The 23,300-nt window shown below is 37.3% G+C and overlaps 1 protein-coding gene across 5 annotated transcripts in view; it reads left to right on the top strand.

Moving 5' to 3' along the window:
* Nucleotides 1–23,300, top strand: part of ATP10B (ATPase phospholipid transporting 10B (putative)) — a 304,974-nt gene that overhangs the window by 273,022 nt on the left and 8,652 nt on the right. For all 5 annotated transcript variants that reach the window (XM_074212482.1, XM_074212485.1, XM_074212483.1 and 2 more), the window contains 5 exons: nt 2,890–3,074; nt 8,395–8,716; nt 12,508–12,584; nt 13,400–13,525; nt 21,416–21,616. In XM_074212482.1, the coding sequence (XP_074068583.1) occupies nt 2,890–3,074; nt 8,395–8,716; nt 12,508–12,584; nt 13,400–13,525; nt 21,416–21,616 (911 nt within the window). The remainder of the gene's footprint in view (nt 1–2,889; nt 3,075–8,394; nt 8,717–12,507; nt 12,585–13,399; nt 13,526–21,415; nt 21,617–23,300) is intronic.

Below are 23,300 nucleotides of genomic sequence, written 5' to 3' on the forward strand. Positions count from 1 at the left end.
TCTCTAGGAATCAATTAATAAATATTATTATATTCTGGGCACTGTTACATGATGGAGATGAGGACAAAGATGAAATTGTTCCTGCTCTCCAAGAGCTCTCATTCTACTAGAAACAATGTCTATGTGAGTTCAGCTGGTAGCTTTATCACTATGTTACATGATCTTCACCTTTTCAGGACTTTTTTTTCCTTTGTAAATCAGAAAAAATTGTAAACAATGTACCTTACCTCATGATGCATGGTTGAAATCAGGTTTTAAAAAAAAAAAGTTTTCCTTAAAAAATAATCTCCTTGAGAATGTAAAATCATTGGAAGATTCATTGATAAAAATTGGGGGATGAAAAAAGTGAAATCAATTAACCTTTAATAAGGCCCAGTTGTCTCAAAGTATATGCCTGAAGAATTTTCTGTCTCTCCAACAGGGTCTCAAAGTTATAACAGCAAGTCATTTATCAATTCCTATTGAATGTACCACTTCCCATTATCTTATCCTTAATCAGTCTATGGCCATTCCACCCCTTTCCTGCCTTTCAGCAACAAAACTGGTTCTTCATCCTTACTTTTGACCTCCATCCCTGGACATCATAGTTCTTTCCCAGGCTATCACCTTTACCATTGGCTGTACTTTCCTTCTTTCCCTATTTTGACTCCTTGGTGAAACATTAAGCTCTACAGTCTTCATCTCTTGAGTCCCTTCTCTTATCCTATTTTACCCTTCAAAGACTCAAATTTGAATTATTTCCGTATCCACTGCCTTCAATCCTACTCACAAACTTCTGAATTAAGTTGGAGAAAATCATGAAACAATATCAAATCAAATACAAATATGTGTTACATAGGCTCATCAAGGCAATCCTCTTATGCTCTCTATGCCATTTGCACAGCAACTCTTCAAATGCTTTTCATCCCTCCTCAAACCTTCCTTGGCTCTCCTTAACTCTACCATCTCAACTGAAGACCATTGACAGACAGTTCATTCTCCCTTCCTCCTCATATACCACTCAGATGTCTTCTGCTACTTTCTCCTTCTTTACTTGTGGTTTACAAGAAGTGGCCCTTCTCCTTGCTAAGGCAAATCCCCAGATTGTCCCATTCTCCCATCCCCACTCTCAAAAAGTCTCACTTAATCCATTCATTCCTGAAAGCCATTGTCCCTTCTATCTCCTCCTTTCTGAGGCATAGTTTTTTCTCAAGATCTTTCTAAGATCAATATTCATTTGACATTTAAAGCCCTTATTAACCTAGCCCTTTCCTACCTTTCCAGTCTACTGATATTCACAGAAGACATTCATTCTACAGACTCTGATTTTCATTGGTGATTCCCCATACTGAAAGTCTCTCCTTCCTCCTCTCTACCTCCTTTAAATCTCAGCTAAAGTCCCAGTTTCTATAAGAAATCTTTCTTAACCCACCCTCCTTAGTGCCTTCCTTCTTAGAGTATCTCCAACTTAAACCCTATATACATCATGCTTGTACATAGTCATCTGAATGTCTCCTCCAAAAACTTTACTTGTATCACCCTAGTCCTTAGTGCAGTGCCTCACATATAGTAGGCATTTAATAAATGCTTCCTGATTTGACTTAATGGTGCCAAATTTAGAGGTTGCCTTGACAGCACTTCAAGTCCTTCAGCTATGTAGAAACAATAAGTTTTAGCACCCAATTAGCAAGAATAAAAATTAATTAAAATAGCAACTTAACAGATGGCATATTGGCACAAATGCTTTCCCCTGCCCTGCCCTGGAGACGCCTCACCAGAAGTAAACTTACACTGTGGTCCTGGAAACGCTCTTCTGGTCCAGTACCCCTACAAGTGAGGGAACCTTTTGTGCTATTTGCTCTAGGCCAATGCTTCCTAGTTATAACTCTGGTGACCTCTTTGATAGTACCAGACCCTATACCCCTATACCCCTTTCAATAAGCCGTCCTTATTTTTCAGGACAGAATTCTGGAATAGCTCAAAAGGAATGTTTTCTAGGCCAGCTAGTGAGAAGTTCTCATAAACTAGGACTAAAGAAGGGATAATACAGCTTGTCAGAACTTGTCAATTTATCTTGCTATGAAAGATCTTTCAGTCTCCCTGGCAAAAAAAGTTTCATTTTCTTCTTCACACAAATAAATGTCCTTTTCCCCCCTTCCTCCACCTATCTCCCACTTTAATCTATATCATCTTCAAAGTCTGATTCCTTCTGCCTGATACCCAAAGGAAAAAATGAGACAGGAACCATAATTTTTCACACAGTTGTTTACTTCTGCATTTGGACTGGCTATCCAAAGCAAACACATTTCCTCAAAGAAATAATTTTTTCCTACCTCAAGGTAGGTGGAAGAGAACTAAGTCTGGGAAAAGATTTCCACTTTTCACTAAGAGACTCTCACTCTATTAAATAGTCACACTGTAAAACTGCATTCTTATGTTATTATTGCATTCGTGCAAAGTCCTGCAACAGGGAAATTATCTGTTCAGCATGCTCCCAGCATCACTCCTTTGCCAACGAGTTGTCATTCTCGATTATTAAAAAGAATGAATTGCTCTGCTTGAGCAATGAGTGAAATGAGTAGCCAAGTCTTTGGTCTAAAAAAAAAAATCCCCAATTTAAATGCAGATTTTATTTGATTGCTGAATCGTTTAGCCACTGTTTAATATTCTGTTGTATATTCACTAAGGATTGAAGCTGAGCTTAAGATAATACAAAAAATATAAGGAATCCACTGACCTAATTAATATCCCCCTTTCAGCCACATTAACTACAACCTAAATGCAGCATCAATTCTGCTGCATGTCTTCAATTTAAGAGGCCCAATTCCAACAGGATGATAATACCAAAAGAATTAAACGCCTGGCTCTCTTCCCCCAGAGGTGACCCAGCTTGTCTCTTCTCTTCTCCAGGAGCAACTGGAATTGAAGATCGACTGCAAGAGGGTGTGCCTGATACCATTGCTGCATTACGAGAGGCAGGAATCCAGATCTGGGTCTTGACAGGAGACAAGCAGGAAACAGCTGTCAATATTGCACATTCCTGTAAACTCTTGGACCAAACAGATACTGTTTATACCATTAATACAGAGAGTCAGGTATGTCCAAACCTGATTTCCAAGTCCAGGATTCCACCTTGGGAAAGAAGAGAGTAGGCTGCATGGTGGGATTTGAGGTGTAGTTTGAAGGAATCTCCCAAATATCTTAGAAGAAAGTTTTTGAGTAAAAAAGTCCTTAAAGTATAGAACGTCAAGACTAGGAAGGCCTTTAGACAACAGAATATCAAAATTGGAAGGGACCTTAGAATTTAGAATATCAAAGATGGAAAGGACTAGAAGAGACCTTTGCGCTTTAAAGAGATCATTGAGTTCAAAAATCCACTATTTGTAGATGGAGACGTCACAGCCTAGAAATAAGAAATGAGCTTCTCAACACATTAACACATCTATTTAGTGGCACAGATGGGACCAGAATTCTAATTTTCTAATTTCCTTGCTAATGTTCTTTCTATCATACAATCTTCCAGCTTCCTTTCTCTTTGATCATGAAATGCCCAGGTTACTAAATCCCATGAGTTAAAGCATTTAATTTAAGGCCCTTGTTAAAATGTAAATATATATGAGGAGAAAAACACTCAATTGTTTATCTCCCATTAACTCAGCTCAGATTATTTTCCCAAATTAGTCTCAGGAGAAACGGGACCTAGGAAATTGAAACTCAGAACAGTTAAGTTTTGATGGAAGAGGGGAAAGTATAATAAGATAGAATGCTGATAGAAGACTGGTCTTCAGTAGCTGGCAAGAGGATATTGGCACCTGGAAATAGAAAAGAGTGGAAAGTGCACTGAATTGGAAGTCAAAGGACCTGGGTTTGAACCTGAGCTCTTCTATTTTCTGTTTATGTGATGTAACTTCTCTGAATCCTAGTTTACTCAGAAATTTGTAAAATAAGAAAACTAAACTGTCACTAAAGTTCCTTACCTTTATGACCATGAGAAAATACCCAAAGGCCAAAAAAAAATGGGGGAAAAAAAGGTTGAATGTTAGATGGATACTGTGAATAAAAAAGGACTACTTCACAATTTGACCTGGGACTAGACTGAGGAGATGTTCCTATTTGGTTTCCCCTTCTACCAAGAAACTACCAAATAACAAAGATAATTCTCCAGATGAAAAAAGGTCTAAGCCCCCTCCCCTCACACATATATGGAATAGTCATTTGTATTCCCATCAGATGCATGTATTATTATATGATTAGATTAAACCACAACGAAGTTTCAAAATGAAAATAATATCAGAAAATCTTTGATTTTAATATTATGCTTATGAAAGAAAATAATTTGCAGCTTGCTTAAGTGCTTCATCCTGTAATAGTGTTGATGTTTGCCTTCTCTGCTTGAAATGGAAATTTCATTTGCAATGATAATTTCCCTCCAGGTGATACCTGGAGGAGGAAGAGGACATCTTTTAAAGTGTGAGTCAACCTTAGGAAAAAAAAGTTGGAACAGTGGAGAGAGTTGATGTCAGATCTGTTAAACACAATATGTTTTCTCAAACAGCCTGGAATGGTCTCTGATTAATCTTTTTCAAAGGTAATTTGTCATTGAGCTTATTCATATTTAAATCACCATAGACTGATTAAGAACATCTAGTAGTCTTCAAGATCACCCTTGTCCTTTGAGAGATAAAAATAGTAACAATAGTTATAGTAGTAGACGTAGTAATAGGGGCAGCTAGGTGGCACAGTGGAAAGAGCACCAGCCCTGGAGTCAGGAGTACCTGGGTTCAAATCCAGCCTCAGACACTTAATAATTACCTAGCTGTGTGGCCTTGGGCAAGCCACTTAACCCCATTGCCTTGCAAAAAAAAAGTAGTAATAGTAGTTGTAGTAGTATTAATAACTAAAAAGTATATAATGTTATTTTTTTAGGCTTTTGCAAGGCAAATGGGGTTAAGTAGCTTGCCCAAGGCCACACAGCTAGGTAATTATTAAGTATCTGAGGCTGGATTTGAACCCAGGTACTCCTGACTCCAGGGCCAGTGCTTTATCCACTGCACTACCTAGCTACCCCTACATAAAGTTTTAAGATTTCCTTTTTATGGGAGTAGCTAGGTGGTACAGTATAGATAGAGCACTGGGCCCTGAAGTCAGGGGGACCTGAATTCAAATTCGGCCTCAGATACTTAATAATTGCCTAGCTGTGTGGCCTTGGACAAGCCACTTAACCCCATTGCCATAAATTAAAAAAAATTTTTTTTAAGATTTGCTTTTTATATGCACTAACTTGGTTCATCCTTACAGTAACACTGAGAAGTAGGTGGTATTATTAGAATACCCATTTTACAGATGAGGAAACTGAGGCTAAGAAAAGTTAAATGACTTGCCTATAGTCAACAAGGCAGTATCCAAACTCAGATCTACCTGACTACATTTATCATTCATTCAAAAAGTGTTTATGAAGCAAAGCACTGTTCTGGATACTGAAAGAAGAAAAGGCAGTTTAACAAATAGTGATCCTAGAAACATAAAATCAGAATTTGAGTCAGACCTTCACCAAGAACTTATTAATCACTTCCTGTGTTTCAGGCTCTGTACTATGCACAGGAGAGACAAAAAAGGGGGGGGAAACCATAGACCTTTATCTCAGGAGCTCACTGTCTAATGGTGAGATGACATTCAAACAACCGGATATAGAGAGAGCATGTGGAAGATAATGTTAGAGGAAAGGGACTAATAGCAGGAGAGAATGGGTAAAGCCTGAAGAAGGTAGGTTTGAGCTGAGTTCTCAAATAAAGCAGTCTCTAGGTAGCTGAGAGTCAGGAATCTCCCCAAATTCAAATCTGACCCCCAGACATTTACTAGCTGTGTGTCCCTGGACAAGTCACTTAACCCCAGTGGCTTCAGTTTTCTTATCTGTAAAATGAGCTGGAGAAGGAACTCCCAGATCTCTGCCAAGACAACCCCAAATGGAGTTATGAAGAGTCAGACACAATTGAACAATAAATGAAGGAAGCCAGAGAAGATAGACTTCAGAAAAAAAGCTAGAAGAGTATCTTGGACACAAAAGAGAGCCACTACAAAAGCATGAATTCAGGACATGAAATATTATGTGTGTGAAGAAGCAGTAAGCCAATGAAACTTGCACTCAATTAGAGGAAATAACCCAACTTCATGAAAGTAAACAAAGTATAAGCACAGTAAATATAGGTTCATTTTGGGTATAGAATGGAGATAAGGACCCACACTGGAGACCTGCTTTGTCCCAGAGTCAGTTTTGTGGAGTGATGGCCTTGGCCCACCAAGGATGATACCATCTCTCCTGGCAAGTCCTCAAATATCAGAAAATACAGACTGTTTCAAAGGACTCCTACCCATGATCCATTTAAACACTAGTACAGCCCACACACATACCTTGCACAGGGTGACAACAAGAATGACAGATGAGAAGTGACTCATTAGTACTCCAAAATATTGAGGCTGAAGGAGCTGAATTTTCTAGGTCATACTGATAAGAGTAACATTTATTGAGCAACCACAACAAGCTGGTGCCTATCTTTGTCTTTATGGAGAAATAACTGAATAATTAAAAGCCACCATTGCTGCCTTTGAAGTGTTTTGAATCAAGTCAGCAATTGCAAGGCACTATATGTGCCTGCATATGGATAAACAGAGAGATAAAATGAACTGAGGGTCACCCTTGAAATTAGCAAGATCTGGGTTTGAGTCCTGCCTCTGACATCTTAGCTTATACAACTTCTCAGTCAGGCAAGACTCTAAACTATAGAGATTCAGATAAGTCTCTAAAACTATAATTAACATATTAGCTGCTACTCTGCATCAATGGAATCACAGATCTGAAAACAAAAATATTGAACTCACCACTTGCATAACCTTGAAAAAGCTGGGGGGTTTTCTCTAGTTTTCAGCATCTTCCTTTTATAAAATGAAAGGTTGGGCCAGATGACCTCTAAGTACCCTTTCAGATCAAATATTTTGTGGTTCTATGGTGGTAAGAGTACCACTCCTATTAAAATTTGTTCTAAGGAAAACAATTCAATCAACAGATTACATAGGGAATAATGGGTTCATGAGATGCTAAAGAAAACATTTTGCTATACACTTCTCAAGGTGGGATCAAATTATGGTATCTTACAGAATTGTGAAACTCTAGATACATATAAGAAGGGATTTAATTATCATAAAGACAAATGTAATTTATGGAACAACTTCAGCAAAGAAAAAAATAAACTATCTGAATCTATAATTTATCTAAACCTTTGAACTTTTAGATCTTAACATAAGGAAATCTCTCTTTCTCACCCTCTCATTCTCCTCTTCCCATCTTTTGGACAATCTGTATTTTTTGATATGCAGATCATGCCCAGCTCTGACTAAAACGTCTGCAAGGTGATGAAGTATTTCTGTGTATCAACAATACTGATGTACATGACAAACTAATGGAAAGATTTAGCTATTTGACATTGAGACTATAGTCCTGGACTTAAAATAAAGAAGACCTATCTATACAAGTCTTATTAGGAGGGTGATAATGAACAACTTAGTTCTTTTTTAATTTAATCATTTATAAAATGGAAATTAATGATATTTCTAGTGTCTGACTCACAAGGTTATTATAAAAAGTCAATGAAATCATTCATATAAAGTTGTTTTGCAAATTTTGAAGTGTTGTATAAAGACCATCATAGTGTGATGCAAAAGTTTGGCATGATACTAAACTCAGCTAAGCAAACCTGAGTTCTGGGTCCTATTCTATGACAGATTCACATTGTGAGTGTGGCCAAGTCACTTAATAATTTCCATGTCTGTTTTCTTTAAAGTTTTGTAGACACTAATACCCAGAAGCTATATCAAAGCTTGTGAGAATAAAATGTGGATTTGACAATATTGTGAAAAGCCCTACAAATAGAATGAATGTAATAAAGTAAGGGGGAAGGAAGAGAGAAAAGAAGCAAAAGAGAAAGAAAAAAGAAAGGAAGAAGGATAGCAAGAAGGAAGGAAGGAAGGAAAGAAAGAAGTAAGACAAGCATTTATCAAGTGTTTACTACATTTTATACTATGTTAAGTATTAGGGGTACAAGTAGAAAAGACAATCCCTGCTTTTGTGGAGTTCATATTCTAATGGAGAAAAAACATCTATAGGTTTCAATTGTAAGTCAATGCAAAGGGTCCTTTGTTTTAGGGTGCAGCAGTAAGGAATATAGCAATGTAACTTCTTTAATGTCATAGGTAGCATATATTTTTGTTCCTTTCATCTTCTCCTGTGTTCCACTGAAGTGAGGGATTTGGGTTCCACTGAAATATTTTTGATTGCTATTTCAAATGCTACAGTGAGGAATGAAGAAAGTAGAAAGACTTCAAAATCTTTATATATGCTCTTCTATATAATTCCTTTGATAGGAGACCTGTGAATCCATCCTTAACTGTGCTTTAGAAGAGGTGAAGAGATGTTACGACACCAACAAAGCAGAACACAAGTTTTTTGGCATCCGTCTTCCTTCCCAGGCATCATCTTCCACTGTGGAAGTTACAGGTTCAGATATTGGACTGGTGATTGATGGCAAGACTTTAAATATCATTTTCCAAGGAAATCTGGAGAAGAAGTTTCTGGAGTTGACCAAATATTGCCGCTCAGTCCTGTGCTGTCGTTTTACTCCACTCCAGAAGAGCATGGTAGTCAAACTGATGCGGGACAAGTTGAAAGTAATGACTCTATCCATAGGTAACTAACCATGTAAGAGAATGGGAATGATGGAATCCAACTAGCCAGGCAGGGGTCAGGGCCAGAATGAAATCTGGCAGATGTTTTGGGGATCAGTAGGATAGAATCAATAGTCAGTTAGTTGGCTCAGTGGATATTGCACTGGGTCTGAAGTCATGAAGGTTCATGTTCATGAGTTCAAATCCAGACTCAAACATTTACTAGCTTTGTGATCCTAGGTAAATTGCTTAACCCTAGTTGCCTCTGTTTCCCCATCTAATTCATCAGAAACAAGCTAAGGCTCTGACAACCAAGAGATCAAAGTAGCATTCAAGAAATCTGTAGTTTACTGTAATCAAAAGAAACCAATATTTTTAGAAGCTAGGTAATCAGGAAGTTAGAATGAAATAACCAGTTCTCAAGGGTTAAGGTTGACAAGGGTCAGGAATCCAGGAAGTGCAGATAAACAGAGATTATCAATAATAGAGGCACAAAAGGAGCCTGGACCTCCAGCAGGTTATTCCCTCTGGCCTCCTACATTCCAAAACCAAGCTTTGTGACTTATTAAAAAAACAAATGCTTTAAATATATGTTGTTTTTATTCCATTTGATTTCCCACCAAGTATGAGTAACCCTAGGCTAGAAGGTGTGTTCTTACCCTAACTGATGTACTGTGATATGATGGAAAGCTAGTATTGGTTCCAGAAATTGTCAATTCAAATTCTGCCTATTCTATATTTGTGTGTGTGTGTGTGTGTGTGTGTATGAGAGAGAGAAAGAAAGAGAGAGAGAGAGTTGGCCTAACTGCTATACCAGGTCCTTTCAGTCAGTAAATAAATATTTACTGAACACTTCCAGATACTATGTTGACACTGGACATACTAAGAAAGGCAATGATAGCCCCTGCTCAAAGAGCTAACAATATAGGTTATGATCTTAATAGGAGAACTAGAATTATAGCCATGTCATACAAATAAAGTCATTATCTTTTGCCTTCTCTAGCTCTGATCCTCATCTAAGATTTTGGAGCATGAAATCTGGGGAAAATTTCAATGCGCTTTATACAATATGCCTTTTATTAATTACATCTTGTCTAAGTATTCAGCATAAGGTAATGGTTAAGCTACATAGAGTTAATAAGAGACAAACCCTTGGTGAGAGCAGCCTATTTGGATCCAGAATTCTCCTCCACAGAGCTTCAGTCACCCACTCACCACAAAAATATCACAGAACTCATTCTTTAGGGTCAGAGAAGTACTGTAATCCCATAGCAACAGAAACAAAGCCAGCTCAGGGGAGAAACAGCATGATTGCCTCACCTCCACTTTCCTAGGTTTGCTAATAGAAGAGGTTAAAGGCTGAGACAGTTCTGCCATGGGGAAGATTTAAATTATTCATTTCCATGTTATGCAAAAAAAAAAAGAAAACTAATTATAGGAAGAATAAAGGCAACCAGAGATGATACGCTACTTTTCGAGATCAATAAATTTGTTTCAAAACAATTATAGGAAGATTTTTTTTTCTCTCCTCGAGTTCAGCATTCTCTATGGTGAATAATATTAATGTAATTGCAGCTTATTACTGAGAAGCAGCTGTAAAATAAATAAATAAATACTAAAGTAGAGGCAATGCAGGCTCAGAGTTAAACTGCTAAAAGTGAATTCAGAATCAGACTTTAGGGAAGAAAGGGAACTTCAGGGAAGCAATGTAATGATTGCTCTGTCTCATCCAGCAGAAGAGGGCCCCCATGTTAAAGAAAACAGAGAGATTAATGCCAGATACCCTAAAGCACCTTTGTTAATCTGTTCTTCTCATTTCAGTTCATTAAATTCATTAAAACTATATCTTCAGCCTTGGACCTTACTAGCTGTGTGATCCTGGGCAAGTCATTTAACCCCAATTGCTTCTTAAAGAAAAAAAACTAAATAAAATCCAACCCAACCAAAACATCATTCAATCCTATTTTCTAAGGTTCAATTAAATTCAACAAATATTTATTGTGGCAATTATACATCAAACATTTTATTAGGTATTTAGCACACAATCACATAATGATTCCCTGATTTCCCAGATAAACATGATCCGTACCTCATATTCCCTGTCCCACTTTGTGCCTCCTTTGCTATCATCCCATTATACATTCTATAGTATTCATTCCATATATTCACACTATCCTTTATCACTAGATTGTAAGCTCCTAGATAGCAGCAACTGTGTGGTTTTTCATTTTTGTATTAGGAATTTCAGTCACACAGTCTGACTCCTTTTTTTAAATTCTCAATCTCTTCATCTGAAATATAGTAGGCGCCTATTATAAATTCTTGTTGGTTGATTGAGGAATAATATATGAGAAATTTGGACTGACTGCTCTCCACAGTTCCTTTGAATGCTAAAATCCTAAGAAAGTATTCCACAAAAAAAAAAAAAAATCTCCACAAGTGGTCATTCACTTAGATTCTGCTGATTCTGAGAACTAAATAACCCAACTTAGACATATATGCATGTACCAAAATGCTACTTCTCTGGAACAGCATCCTACCGCTTCTTGTTCTTCTCCTTTGAGCCAAGAAAAGCAAACCTAACCTCTATTAGATGAATGTCTTTCAGACTTGAGGATAGTTACCCCATTCCCTTTGATTCTTTTCCCCAAGCTAAACATCCTCAGTTCCTTCTGCCAACATTGCTTTCAAGCATGGCCTCCTGGTCCCTCAATATCTTGGGCTCCTTAAGATGTGCTGCACTTTGTCCACTTCTAGTTTGTCAATGTTCCTCTAAAAGGTGGGCTCCCAGGATTGATCATAATACAAAAATGAGAAACAATATAGTCGCTGCTATCACGGAGCTTACAATCTAGTGAAAAAGAATAATGTGGATATGTAGAACTAACATGATAAAATATATATAATGGGATGATAGCAAAGGAGATACAAAGTGGGACAGGGAATATGAGGTACGGATCATGTTTACCTGGAAAATCAGGGAAGGCAATGAAGAAAGTGGCACTAAAACTGGACCTTGAAGGAATAAAGGAATTTCAGGAGACCTAGATCTAGACATTGACAGCTAGGTAGCACAGTAGATAGAGTGCTGAGTCTAGGGTCAAGAAAACTCATTTTCCTGAGTCCAAAACTGGCCTCAGACACTTTATTCTGATTGCCTCAGTTTCCTTATCTGTAAAATGAATTAGAGAAGGAAGTTACAAACTACTCCAGTATCTTTGCCAGGAAAACCCCAAATGGGGTCACAGAGAGTTGAAAATGACTGAAAAACAACTAAACAATAACAGATCTAGACACGTGTTTCATACCTGGGGAGAAAAGTTTAATGTGAGTGAATGTATAGAGATATAAAAGTTGAGAAAAAGCAGAAAAGTAGTGATAGAAAAGTCTCTAGGGTTCAATATCCTAGTGACAGATGACCCTTAAAGTTTCATTCAGTTCCATATCAAAAGGACTCAGTTAAGAGAGGAAAGTACAATGGACCAGAAAAAAACTATATCTGGCCCATAATTCTAGTCCACTAGAATATATATAGCAAAGAATTACAGTAAGGGTGATGATGAAGATGAAGATGAAAATGAAAATGAATAGTCCACTAAAATTATGTGACTTTGGGCAAGTCTCTTGGCTTCTTATTCCTCACTGGTAATATTCCATAGAGAATCTAAATAGCCCCAGAGACCCTCTGATTCTGTTTGTAATCTGAGGCATCTGAAAGCCTGTCTTGAAACTTCAGATCTGAAATGTTCACAAAACCACAGAAGTCCAATTTTTTTTAAATCACTTCATCAGTCATTCTTCATTTGTTCTCAGGTGATGGTGCAAATGATGTTAGCATGATTCAAGCTGCTGATATTGGAATTGGGATATCTGGTCAAGAAGGCATGCAAGTATGGCAATCATTCTCCTTTTTTCCTTTATTCTTTCCTTATATTAGATAAAGGCAACTACTTAATTTTTGTGGATGATTTGCTGTTAAAACCAGATAGAGGTCAACTTATTATCATACACAGGCTTGTTGTCCTTCAGGCTTCTCTACATTCCCAGTCCAATGCTTGACCAAGTCCACATTCAAGTATTTAGGGAATTGACTGCACAGTCAATGTGTGTTGCATTACAAAAATCATGCCTTCATTCCAAAGTTACGTATAAATTAGTAGTTCTGTGAGTATCAGTTTCACTTGCTTAATCCTACATTTCTATAACTTCTACCCATGTTCCAAGTTTTTTCTGCAATTAATTTCAAAAACTACAAAAGCTATACTTTGTGTATATGTTTGAAAATCTGTATCAGCTGCAATTTTTTTCCAAGATGATAGCCAGAATCACAATTTAAACTTATGTTTCTAGAAAAGTAGTTTTGAAACCATTTGTCTTACTTTTTCAAAATCTATCATTTGGAAGTTATCTTCAAACATGCCTCACGGGAATGAAAATTTGTCCAAGTATGACTGATGACTTGGTCCTCCATCTCACCAGAAATGAGGTGGGAAGTGGTTTCTATGTTGAAACCAAAAAATATTCCAATGAAAATTAGTTCAATTATCATATAATGATGACGACGATCCTTTCAATCCTGCTAAAAGGATCCAAGGATACAAGAGTGAGATCTCTCTGGGCAGTTTCATGGGAATTTGGTATTTTTTGGAGCAGGGGAGGGAAAGCAGTAGTTTGGATGAATGACTTTTTAGCTCTCACTTTTCAGGCTGTGATGTCCAGTGATTTTGCCATTGCTCGATTCAAGCACCTCAAGAAACTACTACTTGTGCATGGCCACTGGTGCTATTCACGTTTGGCAAGGATGGTTGTTTACTACTTCTACAAAAACGTGGTAAGTAATCACCTTAGGTCCATTTGTGTGAGGACCCCGCCCCTACTGGAGATCTTAGTCATCATTTGGTTTAAAGCACTGAAGGCCCGTGGTAAAATACAAATATCTCACCTGAGAGGGATAAGGTATTAACCAATATGGTGACCTTTTATCACATTTACAGCGAGAAAAGGCATAAAGAGGATGAGACAAAGGACAGATAGATAAGTGCTAAATCTAGATAAAATCTAAATAATTGGAGTTGTTACCAAGTAGGTCACCAAAGAGGGGTGTCTTTTAAGTACAGGACAATGTGCAAGCCAGAAAACTGCTAAAAAGGTATTTTTAAAAAGAGGATATGAGAGGTATAAATGTAACTTTGAATGTGCTTAATTTGGGAATTTCTTTTCTCCCTCCCTTCACCAGTTGACAAGCTATGGACCTCAGGAGGCAAGTCATTTGTTTTCCTGAGCTACAGTTCTCCCTATCTACAAAACAGGTCCCTCTGTGTTTGTCAGGGGATCATCAAATAGAGCTGCAAGACAACTTTTCTAATATCTCTTCCAGCCCCCTCATTTTACATAAGAGGAAATTTCATCTATAGGAACAATCAGAAAGTTACTGTCAATGTTAGTGGTGGCAAAACTCATTTCCTTCAAGGTGATAGCTTCCTATTCCTCTCCTTTTTACAATATTCTAGTTTCCTCCTAACAACATCCCACACATCAGAAAGCAATGTACAACTTTAATACATACTTAACCTCAAATTACCCAATATAAAATTGGCCAATGCACTATGCAAAGAATTACAGTAAGGGTGATGATGAAGATGAAGATGAAAATGAATAGGTAGCATTTCTATAGGCAATTTTAAGTTTGCAAAGCCCTTTACATATTGTCTCATTTGATCCTCAAAAGAATACTGGAGTTAAGTGCTATTATCCCTATTTTTAATGGTGAGGGAAGGACTGAGAGATTTTAAGCAATTTGTCAAGGGTCATACAGCTAATTAGTGACTAAGATAAGATTTGAACTCAGGTCTTCATGATACCAAATCCACTCTTCTTATTCTCTGTACCACCTACTTGTCCACTGACATGCAACTACCCATCACTATTGCATGTAGTTGGCACTCTTCCTGCTTCTTTTCTTTTCTTTTTTTTAGATTTTTTTTTTGCAAGGCAATGGGGTTAAGTGGCTTGCCCAAGGCCACACAGCTAGATAATCATTAAGTGTCTGAGGCCGGATTTGTACTCAGGTACTCCTGACTCCAGGGCTGGTGCTCTGTCCACTGTGCCACCTAGCCACCCCATTCCTGCCTGTTTTCTAAGAACCTAGGAGGAACTGGACTTGGGAGCCTGGAAGAAAAAGAAATGACTGAAACAGAAAACAAAAAGGAAAAAAGAAGGGAATGGAAGTCCCAAGGAAAATTCAGATTTTTAATCTTTGAAATGACAAGTTTCCCACTAGGTCAAAAAGCAAAAGACTAAGATGTCCTCATCAGTAGATTTTCTGGATCCCTTCACGTAACCAGAATTAAGAGTGAAAACAAACCTAAATGGGGGAACTAAGACCCAGAGATAGTCAATGATTTACAAGAGGTCAGACATCAAGCAGGTGGTAGGCTTAAGACCCTGGCCAGCTGACTCCCAATTTAGTTGTTTATCTTCTACAGCACATTGCCTCAGGTGAATGGGGCAATCTGGCCTAGAATTAGTAATACTACCTATGTGTCTTGATTTCTTTTTCTATAAAATAAAGATTACGATATTTCTTTTGTGTACCCCCCTAAAAATAATGAGGACCAAGAAGTATAATGTACACAAAAGTATTTAGAAAAGTATAAATGTAATGCAAATATTAAAAATCATTTTACAACATCCATGTGTCCCCTAAGAATGTTTGCTGCCATATTTCTGTGGGCCAAAAATATCAAAATAAAATATGAGTTATCAGCACTAAGGAGAAACACAGGCCTAATGTGATACTAAGACTTTCTAGGAGATTGCAAGATTATAATTAGAAGCTCTTGATTTAAAAAATAAAAAAAGTGGCAAGAGTCAAAGCATTGCAATGCCAAAAAAGGGCATAAATGCATGAGTTGGTGCTTTTCATTATCTAGTTCAAGGACCTTGGAATAATCCCACAGTGCCTCCAAATATGATCTGATTCCTGTTTGCATAAGGGGAAAAAAAGATGATTAGAACCAGGGGAATGGAAGACAGGAACATTAGACAAGTAGCATTTCAGAAACTCAAATTTTTATCTTTTGCTACATTTTCTGGGTCCCACTGGCAGCCGCTGTCATCATCACCACTCAAATACAGCAAGCATATCTGCTCAAAGTTTAATGTATATGTAAATGAGTAGCAGTGAAAAGAATAATGCAAATTGGCTAAACTGGATAGTAATTGCATTTCAACAAGTCAGTGCAAACAAGTCACTCCATTTGACTCAAAATTCACTTTAAGCATGAAAGATTGTTTACTTAGAATTCAGTGTCCATGTTTAAAAATAATAGATTTAAAAAATCATTCTTCTGAATAAGCCTATGACTTCTCAACATTAAATTTCTACCATGGAAAAGAAAAAAAAAAAGGAAGAAACTTTTCCTGGCTGAGTATGCTTTCAATGCTTAAGTGATATTTATTTCGAGCCTGGTGTAGTATTCTAACTGGATGACATTGATGCAGCATTATCTCCCCCTTGCAATTAGAGGGTGGAGAACTATGACTTCCACATCCGCAACCCATTTCATCAGGGATTAAAAACCTGGCTGCTTAGAAGTTTGAACAATGAATTAATTACTGCTGCAGTGGCTTCTCAGAGGAAACAGGACCGGCAGAAATTGAAGCAATGCCGTCACCAGATCTAAAGCAGTTCTCAAAAGGTGAAAAAAACTCTGCAAAGGTGGGGGAAACAACAGATCCTGAACCTGAACTTGAAAATAAAATGAATCAAGTACTCTTCTCAAGTTGCAATCTAGCTGAAAGATATAGTGGTTCTTCCTCAGCTGATTCACAAAGGTCTAGATACAAGATCAAACAGTCCTTCAATAAGTTTTAAGTAGCTACTATATAGATAGCTAGTTGGTGCAGTGGATAGAGCTCCAGGCCTGGAGTCAGGAAGGACCAAGTTCAAATCCAACCTCAGATATTTACTAACTGTATGATCCTGGGCAAATCACTTGACCCTGTTTACCTCCATTTGCTAATCTGTAAACTATGCTAGGAAATGACAAACTGTTCCAGTACTTTTGCCAAGAAAACCCCCATGAAGAGTTAGATATGATTTGCTAGGAGAGGGAAGATATAGGATCATAGATTTGAAGCTAAAAAGGATTTTAAAGGCCATCAAGTCCAACTCTCTCCTTTTACAGATGAGGAAATTGAAACACAAAGAGGTTACCTGACTTATTCTAGGTCACAAAGTTAGCAGGTATCTGAAGAAGGATTTGAATCCAAGTCTTCTTGATTCTAGACTCAGTTCCCTAGCCACTATTCTATGTTACTTCACTTCTGAAAAAAAAAATCTTCCAGCATTCTCATTCAGGGGCAAAATGTAGTGGTGGGATGGGAGTAAGGACATGTTGATAATATGACTATCATGAATTTGAGGGAAGGTTTTTCCCTGAAACATTGGCTATTACATGAAGGATACAGAATTGGACTCAAATTCAAGAAGACCTGAGTTCAAATCCCACTTGATGTATATAAGCTACATAACCCTGGACAGGTCACCATCTCTCAAGGTTCCAGGTAACTCATAAGACTATAAGTTATAGGGGCAGCTAAGTGGTGCAGTGGAGAGAGCACTGGCCCTGGAGTCAGAAGGACTCCTTAGAGTCAGAAGTTCAAATCTGGCCTCAGATACTTAATACTGACTTAGCCATGTGACCTTGGGCTAGTCACTTAACCCTTACCAAAAAAAAAAAGCCTTGCCAAAAAAAAAAGACTCTAAATTATAGAGAAAGTTCCAAACTGCATTGGTAGAGAGAATTCCTTATCAGAAATTCCCTCTTCAAATGAAATCATGTCTAGTTCCTTATGTCCTATAGAGGGGGAACATGATTTCTGATCTCTTGTTAAAAAGCACTAGAGACAACTCATGCTTAACTCTAATGGATTGGGAATACCCCAAGATCAATCTATCAATAAACAGTGTGTGTGTGTGTGTGTGTGTGTGTGTGTGTGTGTGTGTGTGTGTAGCCATGAACTATTGGAGCAAAGATCAAAATAAAACATTTACTTCCCTCAGGAAGTTTTCACTCCTTCAGTAAGAGTTTTGGTTGCTGCCTCCCACAGAATGGATTTCAGTGACTGGAGCTGCCCTTAAGATAAATGCATTGACTCAGATTCTTTGGAAGATAGAATCATTTGGGAAAACCAACCTTTGTTCTGGTCAATAAAAGTGAGCAGACAGACCTCTCTTTTCCACACTTGAAAAAATTTTCCTTCCATCTTTTTCCCCAGAGAAAACTGGAAGGCCAGAAGGGAAGGGAGCAAATAATATATTTTTCAAAGCAATATTATGCTGTGCTTCTTAATACTTGTATTTGCATAGTGCTTTGTATTCACTATCTGCTTAAATATGAGGTCATTTGATTCTTAGATCTCAGTGAAGAAGTCAAAACAGGTATTTATTGAGTAGGCAGATTAAGCATAGTCAGCACTAATATTGGCTATCAGAAGACCTGGGATCAATACCCAGTTTCCCAAATCACACTGGCTTTAGGAAAATCATTTCTTGGGTCATTTGTTCTTTGATCTGTAAAGTAGTCAAAGGAATCTTAAGGTCTCCTGCCAGCTCAAGCATAATAGGATTCTACTGTCCAAATTTTGTAGATGAGAAAACTGAAAGAGCATAGTGTATGGCACAGAGGGTCAGACTTCAAATCAGAACAACCTGGTTTGAAGTCCAGTCTTTGACACAAAGATAAGACATTTAATCTTTTAGTGCTCTAAGCAACCCTCAAAGAGCATATTTGGTGTTTGAGCTGCTAATTTGCATTAGTGGGGGGGAAGTTTTCAAAGTAGGAATTTTTCCTTATCCTATATCTCAGAAACATTAAATGAATCGTCCAATGTTATATGCCTAGTAACTGGAAGAATTCTAACAAGAAACCAGATTTTCTAGCTCCCAACACAGTCTATGAAGAAAGTTTCGGATCCATCACTAAGCAGCTGTGTGACTAAGACTGTCTTTAGAAACAGATGGAATTTCCTCCATCTATAAAATGAAGTATTCTCCTTCTCTTGGAGATGAATTCTAAAAAAAAAAAATGCTTAGGGTTTGCTAGAAGGACATGGGTAGAGGACAGAGAATATAGATAGGGAATAGACCCATAATTTTACTGGTACCAAGAACTCCAAACTTCTTTTACCAATGTAAGTCAGCACTTTAATTGCAATTTTGGTCTTACTGAATTACCTTTTAAAGGTACAGTGACTTGTTCATAGTCACATACAACCAATGTGTCAGAAGTAGGATTCCAACCCAGGTCTTCCTGGCTCCAAAGCTGTCTGTCCACTATGACATGCTGACTTTGAATTAATAGCAAAAATATTAACTCACAATACAGCTTTATCAAGTGTGTTCCCCATAACAGTCCATAATAGATAAGGAAACAAGTAGCATTATAATTTCCATTTCACAGATAACATAACTCAGCTATCTGGCTTGGTGGATAGAGCACTAGACTTGGAGTTAGAAAGTCCCCAATTCAAATCCAGTCTCAGACATTTACTAACTCTCTCTGTTCCAGTTTTCTCCACTGTAAAATGGGGATAATTCATAGCACCTATAGTTGTGAAAATCAAGGGAGTTAAAATTTGATTAATCCTTAGTATGATGTCTGGGACATAGTAGGTGCTTAATAAATGTGTGTTCCTTCTAATTAATCTATGTCACCACCATATTAAAAAGAAAGCCTGAAATTAGATGTGGATGAAAAAATAAATGCAAGATAGATAGAAGGAAGAAACCTTGGTATATCTATTTGATCTAATTTTTATGAATAGCATATTGAGTGCTTTGAAAATCTGTACATAGTGCTATATCAGATTCTTCACGGCATCATTAGGCCCCTGCCTTCCAAGAAACACTTCAGAGACTAACTAAAGAAAGGTTCCCCTCCAAGTAGCATAGCACAGGAGGCAAACTATTTGGATATGCAACGCCCAGTGATGAAAACAATTCTCTCTTTGAGCAAAAGAAGCAGAAAGAAAAACGAAAAAATCAGGGCACCAAACAGAAACAAGATCAGGTTTTCAGACCCAAGTTTTAAAACTAAAAAAGAAATCAAATAACTGTAGATAGTCATATTCTCTGGATGAGAAGTACAGTTTTATGGCCATGCTTTTAACCACAAAGTAGCAGAATCTTGGAAGGTAGAGAACAAGAAGGAAAAAGGAATCTTGAAAAGATCATTGGCCTGAAAGTTAGGACTTCTGCTCTAAGCTCTGTCACTAACTGGCTCAGAGTCCCAATTCTTTCCATAAGGAACTGAGTAATATTAGTTAATTCATATTTAAACTCTCTAGTCCTGTTTCTTCATCTATCAATGAGAATGGGAAGTGAGGAATGATAACTTTCAATACACATCAATATGGTTAAGGCTAACTAGGTGGCAGTGGATGCCAGAGCTGGAGTCAGAAAAAGTCATCTAGCTATGTGACCCTGGGCAAGTCATTTAACTCTGTTTGCCACAATTTCCTCATCTGTAAAATGATCTGGAGAAGGAAATGACAAAACACTCCAGTATCTTTGCCAAGAAGAATCAGACATGGCTACAACAACTGAACAACAAAACTAAGGTTGTTATAAGGGTCAAATTAGATAATATAGATATAGATAGATATAGATATAGATAGATAGAGATAGATATAGATATAGATATAGATATAGATATAGATATAGATATAGATATAGATATGGATATGGATATGGATATGGATATGGATATAGATATGGATATAGATATAGATATGGATATAGATATAGATATAGATATAGATGTAGATAGAGATAGAGATAGAGATAGAGATAGAGATAGAGATAGAGATAGATAGAGATATAGATAGATAGAGATAGATAGAGATATAGATATAGATATGGATATAGATATAGATATAGATATAGATATAGATAGATATAGATATAATGCACTTATATACCTTAAAGCTCTATATAAATGTAAATTATCATTATTATCAGGGCAGCTAGGTGGCTCAGTGAATAGAGCACCAGCCCTGGAGTCAGGAGTACCTGAGTTCAAATCTGACCTCAGACACTTAATAATTACCTAGCTGTGTGACCTTGGGCAAGTCACTTAACCCCATTGCCTAGCAAAAAAAAAATTATCATTATTATCATTGTTAATCCATAATTTGATGCAGCTTCTCAGCTATGCTACTTGGAGAATAATCTTTCTTCAACTAGTCTCTGAAGTGTTTCTTGGAAGGCAGGGACCTTATGATGTTGTGAAGAATCTGAAATAGCACTATGTACAGATTTTCAAAGCATTCAGTATCCTGTTCTTAAGAATTAGATAATAGATTTACAGGGGGTTTTTTTCCTTCTATCTCTCTACCTTTCTATCTTGCTTTTAAATTCTTGTTTTCCCTTCATATGTGATTTTAGGCTTTCCTTTAAACATATCAATTAGCTAATAATATCTGCCCCACCAAATTCACAATGTTTCATGAAGATCAAATGGAATGGTGTATATAATGGCCTAAGTCACCAAAGACACAATAAATATCACCATCTGTTATCTTCATAATCAAGTAACAGTTATATCATCACTCCCTAAATTATATCAAAATTGCTTCCATTGACATGTTGTCAGTTAATCCTGGGTTGAATGAATTCCAAAAGAAACTAAAGATCCTACCATCTCTCTCTCCACAGTGCTATGTCAACCTTCTCTTTTGGTACCAATTCTTCTGTGGTTTTTCGGGTGCCACAATGATTGATTACTGGCAGATGATATTCTTCAACCTCTTCTTCACTTCCTTACCTCCTCTCATCTTTGGGATCCTGGATAAAGACATCTCTGCAGAAACTCTCCTGGCTCTACCAGAACTCTACAGGAGTGGACAGAATTCTAAGGTAAAGTACTTGAGGTTTCAGTGCTCAGAATAAGATCAGAATACTCATTCTGCAGCCCCATCTAGGGGATTCAAATTATAGCTAAGGACCATGTCCACCTGGGGGAAATAGCAGACATAGAGAATAGAATCTTCTACCTATTTTTGGACAGATATACATGGATCATAGAATTTAAATAGCTGACATTTATATAGATAATACTTTAAGATTTTCAATTTCATTCTCTCAACCAGGGGAGACACTTAGTCAATAAGCATTTATGAAACATCAAGTATGTACTAGGTATTGTGATAAGTTTCAGGATTCAAGAAAGGCAAAAGACAGTCCCTGCTATCAAGGAGATTAATCTAAAGGGGAAGACAATAATTATTTATAAACAAAATATATGCAAAATAAATTGGAGAAATATCAATAGGAGTATATGCTACTTTACACATGAGAAAATTGAGTCCAAGAATTTAAGTGATTTGACCAGAATTGCAGCTAGGTGGTACCATGGGTAGAGTATGGGATCTGGAGTTTGAATCTGGCCTTGGGCATATTATTTAATCTCTCTCAACCTCAGTTTCTTCATCTATAAAATGGGAATAAGAATAACACCTACTTCATAGAGCTATTATAAGGCTCAAATGAGATAATATATATGGTGCTTTGTAAACCTTAAATAAATAAATGATGGTTATTGTTATCATCAACATCAATTGTCTGAGGCAGAATTTGACCTCAGGTCTTCCTTACTCTACTCTCCTATCTAGCTGATTCTAGAGTTGGAAAGTAATTTATAGATCATCTCAAAACCCTTTCTTTTACAGAAAAAGAAACTGAGGCCAAGAAAAGCTAAATGACCTGCCCAATGTCACACAATATTAAATGGCAAAGCTGGGATTTGAACTCAGATCCTATAATTCAAGATGAGCCCATTAAGTTCAGTGCTCTTTCCTCTGCATCATAAGGTTGCTCCTGAGGCAATTCCAGAAAAATTTGAAAAAAGTATATGGCAGCTATAATGTTATGTGGTACATGTAGACTTTAGAGGTTAGCTTCTACTGGAGGCCAGAAAAGAAAGAAATAAATGTGAGCCAGAGTAGACAGTATGGTCTTCATAGAGAAGGTAAGACTAGAGTCATGCATTTAAGAATGGAGAGGATTTGAGTAGAAGAAAAGGAAGGCATTCAGAATGAAGAAGCATTTTTGCCTAGCTTGTCTAGGACAACAATCTCAAAACCACACCAGACCCAATTTTAATTGAAAACTCCAAGGAAAAGTCACAATGGATTAATTTTCAGCCCAGAGAAACATAGACATACAGAGAAGCCTGCAGACATTTGACAATGGGAAAGACCAGGCCCTGACTTAGGAATAGATTTGGTGGATAGGATTCCTGTCACCAGAAAAAGAGCACTAAGACAGAACACCAGGGCAGGAATGACTGAGCCAGAGAAATTCCCAGGGAATCCCAAAATTAGCATTGGGCAGAGGACCAGGTGCCATGATATCCTGTTAATTACTGCCCAGTTCCTGATCATGCATTCAGGATAGAGAAGAGTTGTTGCAGGCTCAAGGGAGCAAGGGCCCATCTCATACTGAGCAACAAACAAATTTTGGAGATATATCTGTGTGATTCTGAGCTTAGGCGCAGTGTAGCAGGGATACAGTTCTAACCTTTAATATACCATTTAAGTCT

This window comes from Macrotis lagotis, chromosome 1 (assembly GCF_037893015.1).
Source record: "Macrotis lagotis isolate mMagLag1 chromosome 1, bilby.v1.9.chrom.fasta, whole genome shotgun sequence".
Lineage (NCBI taxonomy): Eukaryota > Metazoa > Chordata > Mammalia > Peramelemorphia > Peramelidae > Macrotis > Macrotis lagotis.